Here is a 24,705-nt window from a genome sequence, read left to right on the forward strand (position 1 = left end):
ATATGACATAAATATAAAGGAATAAAGGATGATTAATTACTAAATAAGAATCTATGGTATCTTCTTTTACTAGATATAATGAAATATGTGAAAGAGTTAATATCCAATTTTTTTTCTTTCAAAAATATCTTTCATCGTATATAATTTATAGAAAAAATCTTATTAATTTCAAGAACTGAGCTTATAACTTTCTAATATTAGTATAAATTGTTTATCATTTTGACTAATAAATTATTATTATTATCCGCATTTAATTTATAGAAAGGTGAATTCAGCCTATTAATACACTAATATATATTTTAGAAACTTGCAACAATATATAATTACTCTTGAAGATAGGAGTGGCAGTGAGAGTGATATCCAATTACAGAGAAAAAAGAGAGAGAAATAGAGAGAATGAATAAAATGAATATAGATAGAGGGAAGTGATTACAAATTCATAGCTTAGCTTATATACTATTCAACAAACAATATTGAAATCAATGTGCCATATAATTAGAATAAAAATTATGTTAGGTGTATTAAAATTATTAGCTATTAAAATTATCTATCAATATATTTTACATATAAAAATATAAAATAATATATACTAAAAATAAGTTAAATTATATATATAAATAACTAATTTTAATGTACGTGTAAATAATATTTTTATTAGAATAATAAATAACTAATAATTAATTCTAATATCTTAATCATCATCTATATTTGATATATAAGGGATATATCTCTCATTCGAAATTCAAGATATGTTAGTGATGGTAGCTAAACATTGAAAATCCTTGATATGATACAAAAGACACGTTGAATAGCGGCGGTTTTTTTAGGGATTTGCGGCGGTTAAAAACTGTCGCGAAACACAATTCTAGCGATTCATTAAGCGTCGCTTATTAGAGGGTGGTAATATGATTTTGCGGCGGTTCTAACTAACCGCTGGCACAACCGTTGCAAATCAAATAATTGATTTTGCGGCGATTGCAGAACCGCCGCTATTTCAGTAGTAGATTTTAAAAAAAAATCTACGACGGTTTTTAAAACCGCCACAAATTTATGTGGTTTTTTTTAAAAAATGCGACAGTTTTAAACTGCCTCAAGTTCATACAAGAGCTTAAAAAATAGGCTAATTAACTACTCAAATGGTTGATACCATTTCTCTTTGCTATAACATATTTTCTTTACATCATATTTATTATACTTGAGATATTAACATAAAGAAACACTAAATAAACAATAGATAGATTATACCAGCCCAAAATGCATCACTTCCATTTACAAACATAGCCAATAGAGAATCTTTATTTATAGGTCTGTCAGCCACAAAATATAGAACCAGACTATAGTTCAGTTTAGCAGAACCTGATGTCGATGAAAGCAAAAGAAATCTTCTTGAGAAACTGATTTATAAGCACACACAAATTTATGATTCCAATCGAACACCATTTCAAAAAAATCAAGCACTACATTAATACTTCCTGAGTTATTCAACAGGAAAGCCAGTGAAGGCATCAAACGTATTCCACTATAAATACCATACTTTTGAAGTTAATCAATTCTGCATTCAATAACATTGGCTTAAAATTATGGATTAACAGCTATAGATTCTTTCATGGTACGTATAGCTGGGGATGTGGGAGATTCACAATAGGCATATAGTTTCATGGTATCTAATAATGGCTTTTTTTTAACATTCTTTCTTGAACACTTCTGCATCAAATGGATTTTACTTTGCAATAAAAAAGGAAAAAAAATAATATCCATACCTGAAGATTAATGACAAAGATAAATGGAAGCTTTTTCCCAGCTTTCGACTGCAATTCAAAAGGAGGAACATATGAAAACAAGTTAATTGATAGTTTAGTATCTTAGCGGAAATATTTATCAGCATATCCAAACAAATCAAACGTCTCTTCTCCATCTCTACTTAATAAAAACTTCGTTTTACCTGAACCAGACATCTAGGATGCAGAACAATTTTTTCTACAGATTATTCGACTGTGAACCAATCAACTGCTATGAGCCTCAAAAGTGGATCTCCTCCAACTACCTGCGTCATAAATTTCTATGTCCATAATCTTCAGCCAAAACCAAAAAAGATACAACAAAACTATGCACAAGTAGATAAAAATATATTTTAAAATATGTATAGTTCTTAAGTTGAAAGATATATTTGAATTCACATAATTGATTAGAGTTTACATGATTAATATAAGGAGCATATATTATTATTGGGTTCAACCGTTCAAGGAATGGGTCCTAACACATGAATTAGTTAACAGGATAACAAAGTGGGATTGAAAGAATTGCTCTTCAAAAACACAAGACTAAACTGTTGAATAATAACAAAGAAGGCAGGAGATAGGGGAAGAGAAAGAGAAAAAGGATTTTTGCGGCGGTTGTTCGGCGAAGGTGGAAGAAGAAGAAGAAAGAAGGGAAGAAGAAGAAGAACATGACGGTGGTGGTTCTGTAGTTCTGACGGAGACGCTAGGGGTGATGATCAATGGTGGCGCTGTGTTGGTGGTCGAGGAGAAGCTAGGGTTGGAGAAGGAGAGTCATTCAGACTTCAGAACTCTGAACTTGGTCAAGTGAGTGACGAGGTACTGAGGGCTTTTGGCTCTCTTTTTTATTTGATTTCCAGCAGTTGGGAAGATAATGGCCGCTATCTTGCTTTCTTTTGTAGCTGAAGCACAAACCGCTGTCATAACCGCCCCTATCTAACCAATTTTGTGGCGGTTTGATAAACAACCGTCAATCAACGGCCGCTATCCTCCGCATTTGTTGTAGTCTATGAGAAGGTTTTCTTCTCTCTAGTTGACCTTCTTAATTTTTAATTCATTTTAATTTTAATAATATTATTACTAATTTTTATTATATAAATTATAGTTATGATTTAAATTATTTACATAAAATATAAATATATTTTGTTAATATTTTTTTATATTTTGCAGGAAATATTTAAAAAAATAAATAGTATTTATAGATTTTAAATACAACAATCTATCTCTATAATATTTGAGGTTAGTTTTAAGATATTTGTGTTTAATTATTTGATATACGATAAGTTAAATTATCTTGTAAATAATAAATTTTAAGTCTTAATTGTTATTTTTAATTAAAATTATATATATAATTGTTTGAGTAAGTAGTCATTTCTGATCATGAAAGATACGGACGCTAATATTTCTATCCATGAAAGACGAAAATTAAAGTTATACCTATGAAAAATGGATTTTTGCAGACAAAATTATCCAAATCCTACAAAATTAAATAAAATTTTCAAACTACCCTCTAATATAACACATCTCTAACATCTAATTTTACTCCACACTACCACTCCGCCAATCCTAAACCTTACCAACACTTTCATCCTCAACTACCACCACTACCACCATCTAGACGTGGTGCAGCATCCCAATCTTCGAACGGAAGGCAGCTCGCATCTTCTTTGTTGGGGCCTCATATTCTGGCGTTACCAGCATGAAGAAAAGCTCCTTCTCTGTCTAGAATGTCAGCTAGATCAAATCTAGGGACTCGTAGTTGTGGATCAGCACAAAGTCCCCATGATTGCCAGTGCCACGTTGTCGGCGTGGTAACCTGAAACCTTCTCCTCTGACTTCGCTCCTGCACCCCTAACTTGTTGCTAAATATCTCAGTGACAGCCATGGCAACTGCAGTAGCGCTTGTAGCGCTGGATCCATGTAAGACCCCAAATTCTTAAAAAATAAAAATAAGTTATTTATGATTTATTATATTTATTTAAGATTTTATTTTAAAAAATTTTTATATATAAATTGGACAATTTCTTATTTATAATTTAAAACTTTAGTAATTGAAAAATAATGAGAATTTATATGTTTTAACTTGAATATTAAGCTTTTGAACCTTATTTTATGAATAAAAGAAAAATTTATTTAATTATCTCTAATTCTTCAATTAGATTACTTAATTGAAAAAATTTGTAAGTTGAAGAATTATTAGTATTTTTAAAGATAATTATATTGAGTTAAATTTGGTTTTAAATTATTACTCTATCCTTTCATTTTTATTAAAATTCCTACTCTACCAAACCCCAAAATCCCCAAAAAAATCCTAATTCACATACTAACCCTAATTCATATTACACACACTCACCCCCTTTTTTGTCACGCCAGCACCCCCTTCCCCTTACCCTTACTCTCACGCATCACACACACCCACCAGCCAAGAGAGAGGAGAGAAACAGAGGAAGAAGAAGAGAGAGGGGGTCGTCGCACCCAGCCGTCGTCCAGCTCATTGCCGCCGTTGTGTCGCCGCTGAACCACCATAGGGAAAAGAGAGAGAAGCGTCCGAGAGAGAAAACTGCATTGCAAAGGATGGTCCTATTACCGTCATGCTCGTCGTTGCTGTCCGCGTACCCTGCCACCAATACTGGGCTTCACTTGTTAACTGATAGGTTGCAAACTCAACACGTTGACTTTCAAGAACTTGTTGTGCTTGTAACACCCATTCCATTGCCTGAAACCAGTTATCTACCTCTTTAGGTTCATTTTCCCTCTAAAAATGGGCGGGTTTATCTTCAGGAAGGTTGCTAAGGTCATTGGCCCAATTCCTCTGTCATCACCATTCCCATTATCGGCTTGATTCCCCAATGCCACAATCGTAGTCTGCATAGCAGCAGCCATGTTCTCCAGGGCAGTTATAAAGTTTGTAGGATTATTCTCAGTTGTCTCAGGTTCTGAGTTACTAGCCCTATGTCTCCCTCGACCGCCATCGTGTTCACGAGTCGCCATCTGGTCCCTGTTCACACCAAACAAGTGATATCAAGGTGATCAGTCTCAATATTGCTAGTCTAGTGCTTCAAAGTTTCAAATGCATGGTCATGAATATTCATACCACATATATCAGTTTGATATCCTAATCAGCATGTATAGACACTCAGAGTATGCCCAAAAGCATAGTCAGTCCGTCCCTCAGGCTCTACAGGAACGAACTACTCTGATACCATAAGGTAACACCCTACCACATAGAGCTTTACACCTAGGATGTAAAACAGAGGTGGCGAGACGCTACGACCTCTAAGATAGGATATAAATATATATAATAGTCGAAAGAATGTAGTATACTAGGAGTCTTGAAGAATGGGTAAAAACAAAATCGCAAATCAAAAGCCCAACGCTCAGGAAAGAGATTACTTGCGTACGAAGAAAAAATTAGAGTTCACAAACATATATATAAAAAGTAAGAACAGAGGGTCAAGAATACAAAATAACAAGCTCCTGACTCAGCCTGCGAAGCTAAAATTGGCCGGAGAATATTTACATACATATATATACTTAACCTAGAACCCAAAATACATATATAATCAATCCTAGTTCTCCATAAACCTCTAAGAGGTGCAAAATAATACAAGTATATATATGAGGAGAGTCCATACATATATAGCAAAAGACCCAAAAGTAACACCCCAAAATGAATCCACTTCGCTGCAGAAGCTCCAGACGCCAACCGAGGTGCCTCTCGACCTGCATCTAAAAAACATAAATATTGTATAGGATGAGAACCAGGAGTTCTCAGTATGGTAAAGGTGCCTACATATGGGAATGTCAGAGACAATTCTAGAGCGCCGACACTCAGATTATAAAACTTAAAGACTAAAGTAAAAGCCATAAGTCAAGGTGGTTTACTAAGAATTCCTAACTTAACCAAGTCTTAAGCCTAACGAAATCTGTAACTTCTCTGCCTTTCCTCCGTTCCTCCATCTTCGGTGAAATTACAAAGACAAACAAGCAGACAAAGACAAACACATACAGGTAGAATACAAGTAATACAGATAGCAGATATAACAAATAGCATATTATAATCAGTTAGGCAATCCCAATTATTGCACAAACAAACAATTCAAACAATTTGCATATGATGCATGCTTGTCCTATGGTTGATGATATCATCTGTCAGTTATATAGCCAACCCGACATGTCCAGGTAGCTAACCATGAATTGAAACACTCATCACGGAGCAAGTGGGTTTGAGCTACAACCTCCCTTGCTACTACCGGCTCAACCCAGAGCCAGTGGAATAACCACTACTGCGGCTACTACCCAGGAGGGTCTTTAAAAGCTCAACCTGGAGCGAGTGGAATAACCACTACTACCGCTACTACCCAGGCATCACAATCTCTGACTTGGAGCAAGTGGGATGAACCACAATCCTTCTTACTACCCACGTATCTCAAACATTGACCCGGAGAAAGCGAGACGAACCACAATCCTTGCTACTGTCTAGGTATCTCAAAGATATATTCATTCAATCTCAATTCATATTATCAATTATAACTCATTAACAACAATCTCATTTTGACTTTATTTATCATATTCATTCATTCATTCATTATCAGTCATTGATTATCAATTTTGCCATCATGCATAAACATCATCATCCTTTTTGCACACTTTATTTTATCCAAAAATCCGTCCACAGAAGACTACAAGCCTAATTCTTTGTCTCTAGACTCAAAACAGAAGTATCCTAAAAATACGAACCCATTTGAAATAGTTAAGTTGAATAAAATACAAAAGAAAGCCATTTTCTTTTGCGAAAATTGGTTTCAAGTTTGAAACCTCTGCACTAAGACAACAAGCTACCCTATTCTTAGAAAATTCACCAAAAATTATATTTTCACCTGATATATCTGAAATTTTTTAGAAGTAAAATAGTCTTATAGAGCTTTAAATCAGTCAAAGTCCCATAGAAAAATCATTTTTCTGGAGAGAGTTATACTTATTACAAGTTTGCTTTCAAAAACTAGTTTCGCTGTCAAAACAACTAAGAGCTCTATTTTTAAAACAAGCACAACTTCCTTAAAATAATTTATGAAAGTATGAAATTTCTACAAAAAAACAAGAAAATAGTCCCAGTATCAATGTCATTTTCGTCCCACTCAAAATATGGTCAGCATTGGGAGATATAAGCTTGGAAAGTTGTTGGTTTGATTATGCAGTAGCAGAAAATCAGCTTTAAAGTAACAAACTTCAAAACTTTATATCTCCTAATCCAACCGTTAAACTTTAGCCAAATTTTGTAGGATTGATCTACACATCAAATAGATTAAAGGAAAATAAATTTCATCCAATTGTAATGGTTATATCGTTCCCAAAAAGCGTCCGAAGCTGCTGCCAGAAAATAGATTATGCAGAATTTTACTAAACCTCAACTTCCAAAATATTTCAACCCCAACCTCTTTAAAACTTACCAAATCTTACCATAGTGGATCAAAACCAAATTCAACTACACCAAATCATTCCTTAATACACTAATTAACATCTCCATCAAGTTTTCAATCCAACAACCCATGTTTAACACAACAACTTTAATATACATCATCATAATCATATCCAACAATTTAAGCTCAATATAACAAGCAATATACATACACATCAATACCTACATCATCATACACTTCAAATATCATCTTTCCACCATCATCAACTATATTCATGTCACAAAACCAACGAATTTATCATGCCTCAACAAATCAAACATACACTGTCAACTAAACTACCAATCAAATCCAACATTCTTAATCCAACTTATCCTAGGTCGTCTAGCCTAAGTTTTCACAAGATATTATATATTAAATACGAAAAACCAAAACCATACCTTGGCCGATTTCTTCCTAAGCCACATAACCCTTCAAAATTCCTTCTCACCACAAGCTCCAAGCTCCAAATTCTTAATCAAGCAAGTTCAACTCAGCATCACTTACTCCACATCATCAATCAACTCCAACCAACATCCAAATTCAATCTAATATCACATATTATTACTATAATCAACGTAGAGTTCACTAAATTGAAGATTCACCAAAAATTAGGGTTTTCTTACCTCACCCATAACTCAAATGAACAAAACCCAACAATTTTCGCAAGCTAATTCGGTCCTAAGACATCAAAATTACATAATCCTCAATACAAAAATCCCATAAATTTGAAACTGAAGATGGGATATTTGGGCAAGAAAAATTAATTTTCTTACCAAATTAGGGTTCTTGTTTTCCCCCTTGCCCAAAGTTTTCAGCGTGCTTCTCTTATGTTTGAGGGAGAAGTGGCTGTGTTCTTCCCTTAAATGGGTATTAAGTTGGGTCTTGGGCCGAGTTTGCTCGATTCGACCGGTTCGATTCAATCTTGAGTCAAATTCTTTAAAATTACTGTCAAAATTCATGTTTTAATTAATTCTACCTCATTAAACTACAAAATTCTATTTTTCAATTTCTTTAATTAATAATTAATTTATTAGCTACTTATTTATTAATTTTGAGGATTTTACAGCCGTCGTCTTCGCCGACTGTGGAGGGAGAGAGTGACAAAAGCAAGGAGAGAGAGAAGGAGCTTGCGTAGCCATGCTCTTTGTTGTCACCGCCGTCGCACCAGTTGCCTCCGCTGTGATTGTTTCTGTCACTATTGTTACTGCTTGGGCTGTCACTGCTACATGCGTGAGAGGGCTGTGGGAGGAGTTGGTATGCCGCTGTTGTTGCTACTTCATTGCTGTTGGGGATCTTTGCTGCCGTTCTGGTCGCCAAAAAATACAGTCGGAGCTACTATTTCTCTGTTGTCTTATTCCTCTTTAGCCACAGTAAGTCGTTCTTGTCTTGAAAACTCTCACCGCTAGTGTATATGTGTTCTGTTATGAGTTTGGTGAAGACTCTGAGGTTTTGGTAATGTAGGGTCGAGTTCCGGTTATTACATGTCGTAATTGAAGCTACCGCTATTGCTACAAAAGTAAAATGGAGCTGTGGTTGTGGCTGCCACTGTTGCGGACCAAGATGAGTCCAATACCATCGTGCTTGTCGCTGCTGTCCGCAGAGAGCCGTCGTCTTTGCCGACTGGGGAGGGAGAGAGAGAGATGAAAGCAAGGAGAGAGAGAAGGAGCTCGCGTAGTCGTGCTTCTCGCTGTCGCTGCCAACGCGCTAGTTGCCCCCACTGTGATTGTTTCTGTCACCGTCGTTACTGCTTAGGCTGTCACTGCTACATGCGTGAAAGGGTTGTGGGAGGAGTTGGTATGCCGCTGTTATTGCTGCTTCGTCGCTGTTGGGGATCTTCACTGCCATTTTGGTCACTGAAAAACACTGTTGGTGTTACTGTCGCTTTGTTGTCTTATTCTTCTTTAGCCACAGTAAGTCATTCTTATCTTGAAAACTTTCACTGCTAGTGTATATTTTTTCTGTTATGAGTTTGGTGAAGATTCTGAGGTTTTCGTAACGTAAGGTCAAGTTTCGGTTATTACATGTCGCGATTGAAGCTGCCGCTATTGCTGCAGAAGTAAAATAGAGCTGTGGTTGTGGCTGCCACTGCTGCGGACCAAGAGAAGAAGAATTTTGTCGTGTAGTTAAGTCACGATCAAGGTAGGGGATTTTTCTTAAACTTATTGTACTTTCAAGAATTACTACAAGTCAATATTAATGCGAAAAATATTTTTTATGATTATGTAAGTCTTATAGATTGAAATGAGTTGTTTTGGATGCATGTAATTATTTGTTTGATTGATTTATTGATCAATTGAGAAGGCTAAATATCTTGATTAGTTGATTGATGTTGTTGAATTGGTTTTCTTGATTTATTGAAAGTGATGGTTGTTGTAATATTTGGTTATGTCGAATTCCTGGATTTGGGCGTTGGATTGAAATTAGTTTGATAAAATGCATTGTTGTAAGTTGATTGGAATTTATTAAATGCCAGAAATTCTAATTGATTTGGTTAATTCTGGGTTGAATGCTATTTTGGATCAAAATAAATTGAGAATTTATGAAAATGAGGGAATCCATAAGAATGGTAAAGTTTGAATTTTAGAGGAGGTGCTGTCGAAATTTTTATAAGTTCAAAATAAATTAAATTATAAGAAAATACGAGATTGGTTGTTGCCCCCTAAAGTTTAGAGACTTTGTCGTAGAGTTTGATTTAATAAATCTTGATTCAAGGTAATTTAAGTAAAATTTTGAATAATAAGAATTTAATTTATTTTGTTTTGATTTTGATTAAAGAATCACGTTTGAGAAGTTTTAATGAATTTGATTTAGTGAAAATGAAATAAATTCCGATCCTTTACGGGAATGTCTTAAATTTAAAAGTGAATCTAAAAGTGGTTTTGGGTACTTGGCTGAATCGAAAGTAAATTTTATTAAATTAATTTTAATTTAAGGGTTATGCTTTGAAAAGTATCTAGTGAATTTAAAGTATTTGAATTTGATTTGGCGCAACAAAATGATCTCCGAGTCTCTTGAGAATGTTTTAAATTTAGAAATAAAATTGAAATCGGTTTTGAGAACTTTGATTAAGTCGAGTGACAGGTCGGTGACTATGATTAATGATAATTGATTGTTATTGATGACGAGATTTGATTCAATATTTACGATTGATTGTGGTCTGAATTACTGAATTGGTAAGGATGGTGATTTTATCCCACTTGCAAGATTGACATCCTAAGAGAAGGTGTCAGGGCAATCTCCCGCTGAGACCAGCTTGTTATAAGTTTGAAATATTTCTCTTGGAGATGTGGTGGGTCGTTCTGCCCACGTTTTCTCTGATTGCAAGGTGACAGGGCACTCTCTCTCTGAGACAGTGACAGGGTACTCTCCTTATGTGACCGGAATATTTTTTCTCCTAGAAATGTGCAAGAGAGAGACCATGTTCAGGTTATCTATTGGATGTGTCGGGTTCTAGCAACACGTGAGCTCATGGCCAGTAAGACATGCATGCATCATACTGCATTTGGTTGTTAGTGTTTGGGTTTGCTTAAGTATTTTGGTTTGATTCTATCTAACTATTAATTGTGGTGGCTACTGTAACTGCTTTTTAATTGTGTTTACCTTGCATTGTTTGTTGCCTGTGATTGATTCTGCTTTGAGACTGAGTTTTGGTAATGAATTGATGATTCGGAGACCGAGTGTTGATTTATTATATGTTGGACCGGAGGCTGTAATTTGATTTTATATTGAACTGGAGGCCGTACCTGATTATGTTATGCGATATTATTTGAGCTTTAAAATTCTTGCAATCGAAGAGTGAATTTGAATTATAGATAATTAATTATTGCGGTTTAAAAAGATTCATAGGATGAGCGATTATCATCTACGTTTGAAATTCCTTCATTTCTTTATAAGTATCCTCTTATAACAATATTAAAACTTTCCTAGGGAGACCGTGTGGTTAGATTCGCACCCCTACAAATTTCTCTTTTCAGGACAAACAAGGAGTTTAAGGAGTTTCTTCTGTGTATCTGATTGTGTTGTATATATATTAGTTATAATTTTTCCTTCGCCTTGTTTTATATTTTTGTAAGAGGGATAAGAGTCATGATTTGTAATGATATGTATGTTTGGTATATTTGTAAGTTACTTGTACAAGAAGTCTTATATATATATATATATATATATATATATATATATATATATATATATATATATATATATATATATATATATATATGAAGATTGTGACTGAATTTGTTTATATATGCATGTTTGTAAAAAGAAAAAAATTTATTTTTCAAAGAAACAATAATACGATTTCAAGTTAAAGACTCCTATTTTATTGTTAAGTATACAGAAGTCGTCGTAATATCCTATCTATCAGAATGGTACAGCCGAAAGTGTGACATTCTGATAGTAAGGGTGTTAACCCCAAGCCACTTCCTAAGGGGAGACCCTTTTGAAGAGAGAGGGAGAGGCTGACTGAGCGGATTTCAAGCATCTTCATGACTTCGAGCGCGGCAATCCCAACACAATTCCAGAGAGGGTTTTTGCTCAGCCTGGTAGTATTGTTGCTCGTACCGGATATGTTGGAGATAGAGATCTTTCCTGGGTGGACGTGTAGGTCAACAGTGAGGGAGACGGTATCACCGAGGCCATCGACAGCACAGTAAAAAATGTCAAAGCCGGGGCCAAGATTAGTGACGGTTGCTGGAGTAAAGGCTTTAACGGAGGTGCAAATGGGGTGTGGCTCGGTCTTGGTAATGGTGTTGTTTTTTAGGGGACGGAGAAGTTGCATCTGATCCTAATCCTAATCTTGATCCTCTTCCTCCGTGTTGGAATAGCGATTGTGATAGAGATGGCTCCTTCTTCATCTTTCAGATCCAAAGGAGATGCAGATGCAGAAGCAAAAGAAGGATGTCGACATTAACAGATGATGAAAGAAGTGGTAGGGCGATGTAGAGTAAAATTAGAGGTTAGAAATAGGTTATATTAGGGGGCATAGTTGTCAAAACTGAACCGGTAATCGAATCGGTTAGGTCACTGGGTCACTAGGTCACTGGTTCAACCGTTAGGTTATTGGTTGAACCGGTTGACTCGGTCCTATGTAAATAAAAAATAAAAAATAGTCAAAAGTTTAAAATTAAAATTTAAAATACATATTTTTACTAACATTTTAAAATATCAAGTTATTTTAAAATAATATGGAACATGAACAATAAATATTTTATTATTTTTACACTATCATAAATATTTTTATTTTGTTTTTATATTAAAATAACTATTATTTTTAATATTTAATAATTTATTAATTAGTTTATATCTTTTATACTATTATATACTACAAGTATTTATTAAAAAATAATATTAATAGATATTATATAATTATAAAAAAATAAGTGAGTTTATAATTATTGTTAAATAAAAATATAATTAATTTAAGAATGAGTGAGTTTATAATTAAAATTAAAATAAATTAAATAAAAGTAAACTATTTGATGAAAGATATCTATATGTATTATAATTTGCATTAATTTTTATAGAAAACATAGTGGTTTGGTGGTTGTAGAGCTTTTTGGTTTCCTTGAGGACAGGGGTTCGAACCCTACCTCAAGCATTTTAGAAATATTTTCTCCCAAGCGGTTCGGTCAGACCACCTCACCGGTTTGTACCGGTTCGCACCGGTTTTGACCGGTTCAATTCTTTGTGCGGTTCAAACACTGGACCGGACCGATATAGGATCCGATTCACTGGTTTTTCGGTCGAACTGGCCGGTCCGGTCCAGTTTTTACAACTATGAGAAGGTAGTTTGAAAATTTTATTTAATTTTGTAAAATTTGGATAATTTTATTTGTAAAAACCTATTTTTCATGAGTATAACTTTAATTTTCAACTTTTATGGATAGAAATGTCAGCATCCGAATCTTTCACTATAAAAAATTACTAAAATTACTATTTATTTTAATTATTTTTAATAATTTTTTGTTAAAATAAAAAACTAAAAAAAAAAGACTCCCTCCCCTTCCCTCCCCGCCCACTAAATGTTGCCTAGCTTCACGCGGAAATGAATCTTCTCCATTTTTTTGTCACCGGAGAGAATAAAGTGTAATTTCACACCTTTAATTCTACAAATGGGACAAAAAATAAATGAGAGAGAGAATGCAATGAAGGATGAGATCTTCCACTGGATACCATCCAGTTTTTTTCCACTAGAGAGGATCCACTCCCAGCTTCACGCCTGCATACATTGTCACGATACTCGGTAGAATATATTTTTGAGCATTTAGATCATTCTCAACATGTTAGTTTTAATCACTTTTATTATTTTTTAGATATTTTATAATCAACGTTATTTGGTTAATTTTATTATTTAAAATGTAAGATGATATTAATTTTAATCACTTTAATGTTGTATATTAAATTTATAATCTTGTGTTTTTTTATAATTTTATTATAATTTTTAGTTTTTTAATTATCACGTAGTAATTTATAATATTTTTAATGTAATTAAAGGTTTTTGTTGTCTAATGTAATTAAGATTTAATGTAATGTATTTAATTACTGTAATAATTATTTAATTTAGTAATTTTTGCAATTATTTTACAATTTCGAATTTTTTACAATTATAATATAGTGTATTATCATTTTTAATTGTTATTACAAGTTTAATAATTTATGATAATAATATTTTATAATTTAATTACTTTAATATTTTTAAGTAGTCATAATTAATAATTTTTGTGTAATTAATTATCATTATTTAAAAAAATATTCTGTAGTTTGTAAATAATTATTCTGTAAAATTTTTTTTCCAACTTACTCTAAAAATTAATCTGCAAATTTCATAATTATATTTAATATTTTTCTTAAATAACTATATATGATAATAGAGACAGATAAGAACTGAACCAAAATATGTCATGTAAATACATTTAGCGTCAGAATATTATACAATTTATAATAATAATAATAATGTATAATGATTCTTTCCTTTTCTTATAAACCTTTTTTATATGGATCAGAATTTTCTTCTTGAGCAAGATACGCATTTTTATATGTAGAAAAAAAATTAATTTTACATAATTTTGTAATTTACTCCTTTGGAATTTTAATCATGCATCCAATTAATACTCTCTTATCTTTATCATCTTCAAAAAGGATTTATAAGATAACAAAAATAAAATCAACGTTGCACACGCTTAACATTTTAAGTGAATATTTTGAAGTTTTTTTTTTTGAATTATACCAGAAAATTAGAATTAATATTTTGAAGTATAAATATGTAATATAAATACTTGAAACATGATACATTACTACAGTTGCAAAATCTATAGTCAATTCATAATGAAGGTTCACGCCTTTACTCTTGTAGTCCTTTGTTCTATGCTTTTAAGCACTACTTGCTATTGCATTAACCCCAAATTTTTCAATCCTTCAAAAGTTCCAAATGATGAAAAACCATGGGACCAAGCACAAGCTACATGGTATGGAACCCCCGATGGTGCTGGTTCAGAGAGTGAGTGCGCAAGTTAAATTATTTTTATTATATATACTTTGTATATTTAATTAATTCACATGCTAATATTATGAATTTTTTCTTTTTCTTTTTTGTATGTACCAAGTAAAATGCTTTTATTTATTTTTTTCATGTTTATAAACTATACTCTGCCAAATCAACTCCCATAGTTGATTTTAATCATTTTAAATTAATTTATAAAGACATTTAAACAATATATATATATATATATATAATACATATTTTTTGCAATAGAATTATTCTTTGGTTTGAAAAATGAATAATGTGTAGATCTAGTCATATTTTGTGCTGACATTTTATTTATTTATTTATTTGCTTTTATTTTTAAAAAAATAGGACTGTAAGAATTGAATTTTAAATATTTTAGTTATAATTATTAATTTTAAAAACACTTAAGAATTTAGATATAGAGACAGAAAATATATGATATATGATTTTATATCTAATATAATATATTTTAATAATATATACATTCATATTAAGGATGCAAGTCATAATTAAAGATATTCCAATTGACTCAATCAAAGTAATTTGTGTGATAAAACAACTTTTTTTTTTTTAATTTAAGTTGATAAAAAAAAGATATATAAATAACTATATTATTTTTAATACGTTTTCTCACGTAAGAATTCTTTTTAGTTTTGTGTCAACTTTTGCTAGTCCTCCATTCATTATTTTTTTTTTCTTGTGATGATTTTTTTTAGAGTTAACAAAAATTGTACTCTAAATTTTTAGATTATATAAAAATTTTAATATTATGTTATAAAATAATTTTTTATAAAAATTCAAACGAATAAAAAGAGATATATAAATAATTATATTTTTAATAATTTATTAATGTTAGAGATTAATTTGATGATATTAATGTAATTATGTGTAGGTGGTGCATGTAGTTATGGTAAAACTGTAGAGAGTCCTCCAATCTCTAAATTGACAGCGGCTGTTGGCCATTATATTTTCCGCCAAGGTTATGGATGTGGTGCTTGTTATGAGGTACATTTATTTGCTTTAATTTTTCATAAAAACTATTTTTTTTTTATTTTTTTTTTGATATGTTTGAGAAATTTATTTTGATAAAATAAAAATAGTGGAAAATAAAAATATATCTTTTCTAAATATGCTACAATTTTTAATTTTCAAAAAATCAATGAACATAAAAATGTATTAAAGAATGAATTAATGATGGAAAATATGATAACAAATGAAGATGGTTATGATATATAGGTGAAATGCACAGATAATGCAGCATGTTCAGGGAAGCCAGTGACAGTGGTGGTAAGTGATGAATGTCCATCGTGTTCAGGATACCATTTCAATCTTAGTGGCGCCGCTTTTGCTTCCATCGCAAATCCAGGTCAACAAGATATTCTTCACAAACTTGGACAAGTCAATCTTCAATACAGAAGGTATAATGCTTTGCAAATAATTTATTATTTTCAAACTAAATCTTTTATATATGGTAACGAGGAGTGTTAGGAATCTCGATTCAAATATTGAGATTTTTTGATAGACAAGAAAAATCAGGATCATCTCATTGTTTCCTCATTTTTATGTTTTTTTCACTGATAAATCCTTTTATTATTCGATTTGTATTAGATTTGAGTGTACCATCAGTATCCGAGTTGTGAATATGAAAAAAAGATTGTGATACAAATGTTGATAATAGTATATCGTTAATCATAATAAAAAAATAAAAAAAAGCGCTTTTACTACATACGAATACAAAGAAATTTCGGAATTTTTTTATTTCTTTGAAATCACTTAAAATCACTTAATTTCTTAGAAATTTTGTATCAAAAGAAACATAATGTGTTGTGTTATATAAGAGAATCCCCCTTTCTCTGTTTCTGTCGTTTTTTTTTTAATTATCTTGGAGCATTGTAATTATCAATTAGTTATCATTAGTATTTTTAGTGGTGTGAAATTATATTTAATGTCGTGAAATTATTTATTATTTATTATCATTAGTATTCTATAGTAATACAATAAGTTAGTCTTCTTAATTATTTATGTTTTGGATAAATTATTAGCTCCAAAAAAATATTAATTTTAACAAAATGATAAATTAGTTTTATTTTTTTCAAAAACTAAAATGACTTTTTTCTGTTAGGGAACAACATTTGAAGCATGAATTGTTAAAGATCAATTTGGGATATTTATTTAAAGATAAAAATAATACTTTAATCTATTATTTTTTCTGTATATCTCTCTCTCATTTTTTGTTTGTTCGGTGTTCTTTAGGGTTTCATGCTCATTTGGAAGTTCTATAGCATTTACGATAGGTGAAAACTCTGAACCAAATAAGTTAGAACTATCAATGGAATACGTAAATGGAGATGCAGATGTTCATATAGAAAATGGTCCTGAACAAGGTTTAGAGATTTCTCATGTGTGGGGTGCCACTTGGAGTGTTTTTGCTGGTGGTTATTCTATACAACCTCCATTCAATTTTACCCTCGTTCAACGTTATCCCAATGGTACCAAAGGAAAGACCATTCTGGTTCCTAATGTATTCACACAGTATTGGAAGATCGGTCAAGTTTATCAATCAACGATAAATTTCTAGAAGACTCTTACTAGAAAAATTTATTATATTTCTGTTTATAAATAATTGTCCTTTTATTTTAAATAAAAAAATTATGTATTTGATATAAGTATAAAGGGTGATCAATTACTAAATAAGAATCTATGCCATTTTCTTTTACTAGATATAATAAAATATGTGAACTAAAAAAATGAGAGAAGGAGAGTGTGGAGCGAGAGTTTGAGGGTGAAACTCAATAAAAAAGACGGTCTTGTCGTCAGAAAGGATAAAGGAAAGAGCATGAAAGGGTGTGCATCGAATGTTAAGGAGAATACTTTTTGAGAGGGTTTAGAAAAAGCCATCCAAGATCTCTTTTAGAGATAAGATCATTGGTGCAGAGAAGTGCAAAGCCTTTACATTAGTAGGGTCTTTATTTAGGGATGGTATCTCAAAGTGATAGGTAATCAAGGTGATTTTCATCCATCGAATATCATTTTTACGAAAGAGGTGAAGAGCTATCTAACTGAACCATACTAGGAAGCCATTGTGATCAAGATGTTGGATAACTGGATAAGTATTATGGTTACATGGCTCTTATGCATAAGTTTCGGATAGTATGGCACATTAAAGGAGGATTTGGATATTTTATGATTAAATTCGATGTAGTTGCGGATTGTGAGAAGGTCATGTTTGGTGGCCCGTGGTTGATCAATAGTCACTATGTCGCAGTAAAACCATAAGATGTGGACTTTAGGCCATGCAAATAATCTTTTGGATCAACGCTAATATGAATTTGGGTCTCGCAACTTTCGATTTGGTACTACCTGGAACAAGCAATATTGTGAATGGCATCTGCAATAGGAATTCTGGTGAAAGTGAACTTGGCCACAAAGGTTACAAAGAAAGGGAGATATGCTTGAGTTTGTGTTCAGATTAATCTTAGAATTGTTGGTAATCAAACATATTATCGTGGAGTGCGTTACTCATGAAGTGGAGTATGAGAGTTTACAGTTAATTTGTTCTATTTATGCACAATATGGGCATGATAAATCAGTGTGCATAGAAAAGGAGTCTTCGAAAGAAAAGGGTGATGCTTTTAGTAATAGAAAGAATCATGAGGCCCCGACACCAGTGCACTATCAAAAAATTCAAAAAGATGTTGAATCAAAAGCTCGTGATTTGGGCAAGGATTCTCATGATTTAGGTGATGAATCAAGAGTTGTTAAAAGGAAGCATATGTGTACAGAATTATTGACTCCTCACATAAATGATGTTCATGTTAATGAGGCATGCATGGATAATGGAGAGGGCTCAGAACAAGTTCTACGTAAGAAAAAATTTACAATGGGCTATAAATCAAGTTTGAAGGCTCAAGATTGAATGCAGCACAAATTTGGTTTGGAAAGGGTCCATAAGCCCAGTTTGCATGGTGATTGATGCAAATCAATTGAAATTAGAATGAGACAGCGAGAAAAACATGAAAATGTACCATCTTCATCGTACAACACTCCTGCACGTCGTGGAATTTCTCTCTGGAAGTTCCTGCGACCTTCCTCCCTGCAAAACTCCCTGATTGATAGAAATGGCAGTGCAACAGAGAGAGCCTCAATAGATGGAAGCGTGGCAGCGGTGCAGCATTGGGAGTCCGAAGGTGGCAATTATTGAGGATCAGGGAGTGCCAATATCGTAGAACAAATCATCTATTGAGGTTGGTGATTCTATTTAGGGTATTATATTCTTATTTATTTTGTGCCTATTTTTTGTGAATAGTTTAAATATAATTATTTGAAATATTAGAGGTGCTTATAATAAGTTATCTCGGGTGCATTGTAAGAAACTTGTTAAAAAATTTAGACCTATTTTTTTGTGGTTGAAACTCACTCCCCTTTTTAGCATTTGAAATTGTTCTTAAAAAGATTTGGGTATCGCTTTATTGGTATATTGGAAGTGGAGGGGCATAAGGGGGTATTTGGTTTCTATCCTCTATGCAAAGTGCTAGTTGTAAGTTCATTGATGCTTTTGATCAAGGTGTTATGGTTGAAGTTTAGTTTGATAATTTAACTTGGAGGTATAGTAGTATTTATGGTAGTTTCCAATTTAATAAAAGAGTTCTCCTTTGGGATTATCGTGTTGCATAATTCATGATTTTTCAAGGACGTTGGATTATTCTTGGTGATTTTAATAAAGTAACCTTTTCTCATTAATCTAAAGGTTGCCAATTTTCTCATCAAAGAGAAGATAGGTTTGCTGCTTCATTAGGGGGATAGTGGTTTGTTTAATCTGAAGACTATTGAAAGACAATTTTTTTGGTACAGGAGGGTAAAAAATTATGTTGACATGGCAACAAAACTTGATTGGGTTTATATAAATAGTTTTTGGTTATCTATCTTTTCATAGACCTATGTAGAAGTTTTAAATAGACTTCAGTCTGATCTTTATTCTATCCAAGTGTGTTGTAAATGATGTCCTCGTCCTAAAGGGAATCAACCTTTTCGATTTGTTGCTACTTGGGCTACTCATTCCAGGTACAGGGATATTGTGAATCAGTTATGGTAGCCTGGTAATAAAAGGATTCATGTCAAGTTTTCAAAAATGCAAAAGAATTTCTTATAGTTTAATTCAAAAGTGTTTTGGTAACATTTTTGTTTGAAAATGTGAATTAGAGCTCCAGATTAATTATTTGCAAAAGTGTTTGGAAGTGGTGGATAGCATTTATTTGCGTTAGAAAAAGTAGTAGCTGATTGATGATTATAATAACACTCTAATGTAAGAAGAGCTCATATGACTCCAAAAGTCAAGAGAGTAGTGGGTAAGGTTTGGAGATAGAAATATAAGATTCTTTCATGATCAAACTCTTGTGCAAAAGAAGCATAATAAGATTTATGGTCATTCCCTCAAGGATGGGATGTGGGAGACTATTCCAAAGGTTTCGAGTTGGGAAGCAAAGTTTTTCTACAAAAGCTTATTCTATCAATTGGATGATATATATTGATTTGGATTGTCTTGGTGATGTGCCTCTTCCTTCTCTGCATGAAGAAACTTGCAGTGATCTTACAACGCTAGTTACTATGAAGGAAGTGAGGACAATTATTTTTTACAGAAATTCTTTTAAAGTTCCAAATCATGATGGGTTTCAAGCTTTCTTTTTCAAGAAATATTGAAAGATTATTGTTCTTGATGTTTGGAATATGGCTAAGCAGGCGTTTTTTAGTATTGCTCTTGATCCGAAGATGATGGAGACTTTATTGATTCTTATTTCAAAAGGTTAAAATGCCAGTATCTATGTAAGACTTCAAGCCAATTAGTGTCTATAACATGGTTTACAAGATCAACACAAAGATCGTTGTTAATAGGTTCCGTCCTCATCTTGTGGAGATTGTTAGCCCAGTTTAAGGAGGGTTTATTCCGGGACGAGGAACTCCTGACAACATCATTATTGAATAAGGAGTTCTCCACTTTATGAAGAAGACTAAATTCAAGAAAGGCACTCTGGCTTTTAATTGGTTTAGAGAAAGCTTATGACAGAGTTGACTGGAGGTTTTTGACCCATACCCTTCAAAACTTTAATTTTTTCAGTCTTACAATTAATTTAATTATGAATTGTGTCACTGCTTCCTCCTTGTCTATTCTATGTAATGGGAATCATCAGAATGAATTTATTTCTAGTTGGAGTCTTAGGCAAGGAGGCCTTATGTCACCCTATCTTTTGTGTTGTGTATGGAGAGATTAGCATGCTTTATTAGTCATCAGGTTTATCTGGACTTGTGAGAGCCAGTTATTGTTTCTAAAAGGGACCAAGAATATCCCACTTAATATTTACAGATGATTTATTTTTATTCTGTAAAGATACAATGAGACAAGTACAAAATGTGATGGTGGTTTTGGAGAATTTTTGCAAAGCATCTAGGATGAAGATTAATATGGAGAAATAAAAAGTGGTTTACTTCAAGAATATCTCTGCGATAAGGAATGGGATCTTCACTGCGGTGTCTTCCATCATATTTGTCCAGAACTTGGAAAAATATCTTAAAGTTACTTTTAGCCATTCTAGAGTTACCCGTTCAACTTTTAATGATGTCCTGGATAAGATTTAAGATAGACTATTAAGTTGGAAAGGAAGTTTGCTCAACTGAACAGGTAGATTCTGCTTAGTCAATTTTGTTGTAGCTATTATTCCCACGTACCAGATGCAAGTCTCTATTTTTTTTAAAGGGAACATCAGTAAACTGTAGTCTATAATGAGAATTTTTTTTTTGAAAAGACGGACTAATGGAAGATGATTGAATCTTGTTCGCTGGAAGGTGCTGGTTACTCCAAAAAAATATGAAAGTTTGAGGATTAAAGATATTTATTGTGTGAATATTGCTCTTCTTGAAAAGATAGTTTGAACTTTTTTCCATCAGCCAAACAACTTATGGGTCTAATTATTGGATGTCAAATACTAATTATCTCAAGATGATTGTTTTAGTTGTCCCAAGATCAAGAGCTGTCACATTTGAAAGAGTCTTTGCAAGGTTTAGAAAGTGTTGAATGATGAGTTTGCTTGATGTATTAAAAATTTGAGCCAGAATTTTTTATTTTCTAGCTGGAGAAGAGAAGGACAGTTATCTAATGAGATGAATTATGTTTCTGATTCAAACCTCCAAATACCGGATATCTTGTGAATTGGTAGGTGACATTTGGAGACTCTTTATTCTCCTCTATCTTAGAATCTAAAAAGTAACATTCTTTCTTACAATCTAAATATGCAAATGGGTCCGGAAGTAGGTTGGTACTTGGTATTGGTCTAAGGTTGAATCCAAAGTCTATGACTCATGCAACGTTACTTGTGACTATATAAGCAGTTTTTGTTTGGGATGAACGGGGGAATTGGCTTTGGCTTTGGCGCCAACTTATTTCGAAAAAACACAAGTTTTTAGCTTGGCTGTGTCTTAGGGGGCTCTTCCTACTGCAAATTTTCACTTCAGAAGAGCGATATTGTCATCGGATAGGTGTCCAAGATGCCTTTCTAGTCAGGAATTGATTTTATATTGTATTTGGACTTGTCCAAAAGCTCAGCTTGTATGGCACAGGTTGGATATTTTTTGTCATTCTCTGAATTGAAGAATCGGTTCTTGTATTATAGCAGAGAGCATTCGTTTAGGTTCTTTTTTAAACTTTGGTAAATATGGCGAATAAAGAATAATGTCTTCTTTAATCTTCATGAGACTTGGCCTCCAAAAAAAGTAATTTGTCTGACTTTAGCTTTAAAAAAGGAGTGTAGGAGTATTTTTGAATTGCAATGTATGTCCCTCCCCTCTATTCTAAATAGGTATTGGTATAAAACTCGGGTAATTAAAAATAGTTTATAAATTAATTTTTATTTAAAAAAATTAGAAAATCAAATTTGATAAGTTAGAAGGGTAGAAATAATTAAAATGTGATTTTTGACACTAATTTTAAAGATTTTAGCCTAAAATTAGACCGTCGGGCCGAAATAATCAGACCGCACCTAAATCGGGCCAAAGGCCCAATCTATAAAACCATTAAATGAGCCTTCCTCATTTTCATTGCTACAAATACGTTGAAGAAGAGAGAGATTAACGTAAAAACCTAACCCTAACATATCAAAGAATTCAATCGTCCATAACTTTCAATCCAGAACTTCAATTGACAAGCCGTTAGTGGCCATGCGTACGTCTCAAAATTCTCTACAAAATTCACTGAATAATTTGGTAAGAGAGATTTAGCTTGTGATTTAGGTTTTGATTGAGAGATTTTGTGATTTTGATGGTTTAAGGGTATTCTAGTGATGGATAATCATCAGATTTTGTCTATTTGGCTAATGAGTAATAGTAAAAAAATCCTAACCCTTATGGATTGGTGATTTAGTAAGCTCAATGTTGATTATTGTGATATTGTATGAATTAGATTATGTATCTTGTTGAATTGGAATTAAATTGGTGGATATTGGAAGCTTGAAATTGAATCCTGAGAGCTGAAAATTCAATTGGTGTGGAGTTGAAGCTTTGGATCTTGAGGAACGGTGGATAATTGATGTGTTGCAGGCTTAGGGAGGAATCGGCCAAGGTATGGTTTTAGTTTCTCGTAGTTAATGTTTAATGTCACGTAAAAACTTAGACTAGAAGCCTTTAATAAGATAGGAATGAACTAAATAAATTATTGATGGATTGTGTATATGGTATATAATGTATGTATGAATTTATATGAGTTGCATTATGACACAGAGGAGTATAAATTAATGATGACTGTTGATGTATTGAGGTTGATGATAGGTTTGTGAAATTAAATTGAATAGATTGATTGAGAAAATGTGTGATTTGATTTTGTAAACGATTTGATATTGGAGTTATTTGGTTTTTGGAAAAAATTTAATATTGGAATTGGTTTGATTTTGAAATAATTTGATATTGAAAATTATTTGAATGCCCGAGAGGTGTTTGGTTTGGTGGTCGGGACTCTTGAAGGGTGGCAAAAGTCCAAGTTTTAGAGGAGATGCTGCCAAAATTTTTATGAAAATAGGATACTTCATTTAAAGTGGTTATTTAGAAAGATTTAAATTTTTAAGGATTTTATAATTTGATTTTGAGTTATTAAGAAAAGGATAACGTTTTGAGTTTGCTTTATTTAGAAAAGAATGAATTGTGTTTTGAGTATGAATTGTTAATGAACAAAATGGGATGTGGGATAATAAGGAATGAAGGATGATGATAATTGATTTTTAAGTCTAATTGTTGAATGAATATGAATGAATTATAATGATAATGAGATATGTGTGACCGAGTAAGAGGCAGTGGTATTGTCCACTTGCTCCAAAAAAGGAACGAGGGAGAAGAATGATGAGAACTAAAATTGATTATAAAATTAAATGAATATGAATGATTTATAATGAGAATGAGAATGAATTTCTGAATGTGACTCCGGGTAAGATGCAGTGGTATTATTCACTTACTCTGGGTAAGAGTCAATAAGTCGGGTAAGATGTAGTGGTGTTATTCACTTGCTCCGGAGAAGAGTTCGGGACTCCGAGTAAGATGCAAGGGTTGAGTTATGTCGCCGCTTGTTCCGGGTTGAGAACTGTAACACCACCTGGGTAAGAGGCAAGGGTGAAGTTGTCCCCTGCTCCTGGTATACGAGTAAGATGTAAGGGTTGCGGCTTGATCTCACTTGCTCCATGTTTGGTGTTCTATCCAATAGTTAGCTACCAGGACATATCGGGTTGGTTGTATAACCGACAGATGAGCTCATTAGCCATAGGACAGGCATACATCATATGTATATGTGTGTTTTGTTTGATTGTGTATTAATTGGACTTGTCTATGTGATTATTATGCTTACATACTATATTTGCTACCTGCTGTATATGTATCCTACTTGTGTTTGGCTTTGTCTGTATTGCTTGTCTGTGCACCGCAATTTTGAAGGATT

The 24,705-nt window shown here is 32.7% G+C and overlaps 1 protein-coding gene and 1 pseudogene across 1 annotated transcript; one reads left to right on the forward strand and one right to left on the reverse strand.

Annotated features, from left to right (window-relative positions):
• Nucleotides 1-3,389: 3,389 nt before the first annotated feature.
• Nucleotides 3,390-12,014, reverse strand: LOC112728481 (homoserine kinase-like; annotated as a pseudogene).
• A 2,546-nt stretch (nucleotides 12,015-14,560) lies between these two features.
• On the forward strand, nucleotides 14,561-17,319 carry LOC112728489 (putative expansin-B2). The gene is made up of 4 exons (XM_025778634.1): nucleotides 14,561-14,732; nucleotides 15,634-15,746; nucleotides 15,978-16,159; nucleotides 16,995-17,319. Exons 1-4 carry the CDS (start codon nucleotides 14,561-14,563, stop codon nucleotides 17,317-17,319), a joined length of 792 nt encoding a protein of 263 aa, XP_025634419.1.
• The last annotated feature ends 7,386 nt before the right edge of the window (nucleotides 17,320-24,705 follow it).

Source organism: Arachis hypogaea, chromosome 2 (assembly GCF_003086295.3).
Source record: "Arachis hypogaea cultivar Tifrunner chromosome 2, arahy.Tifrunner.gnm2.J5K5, whole genome shotgun sequence".
NCBI lineage: Eukaryota > Viridiplantae > Streptophyta > Magnoliopsida > Fabales > Fabaceae > Arachis > Arachis hypogaea.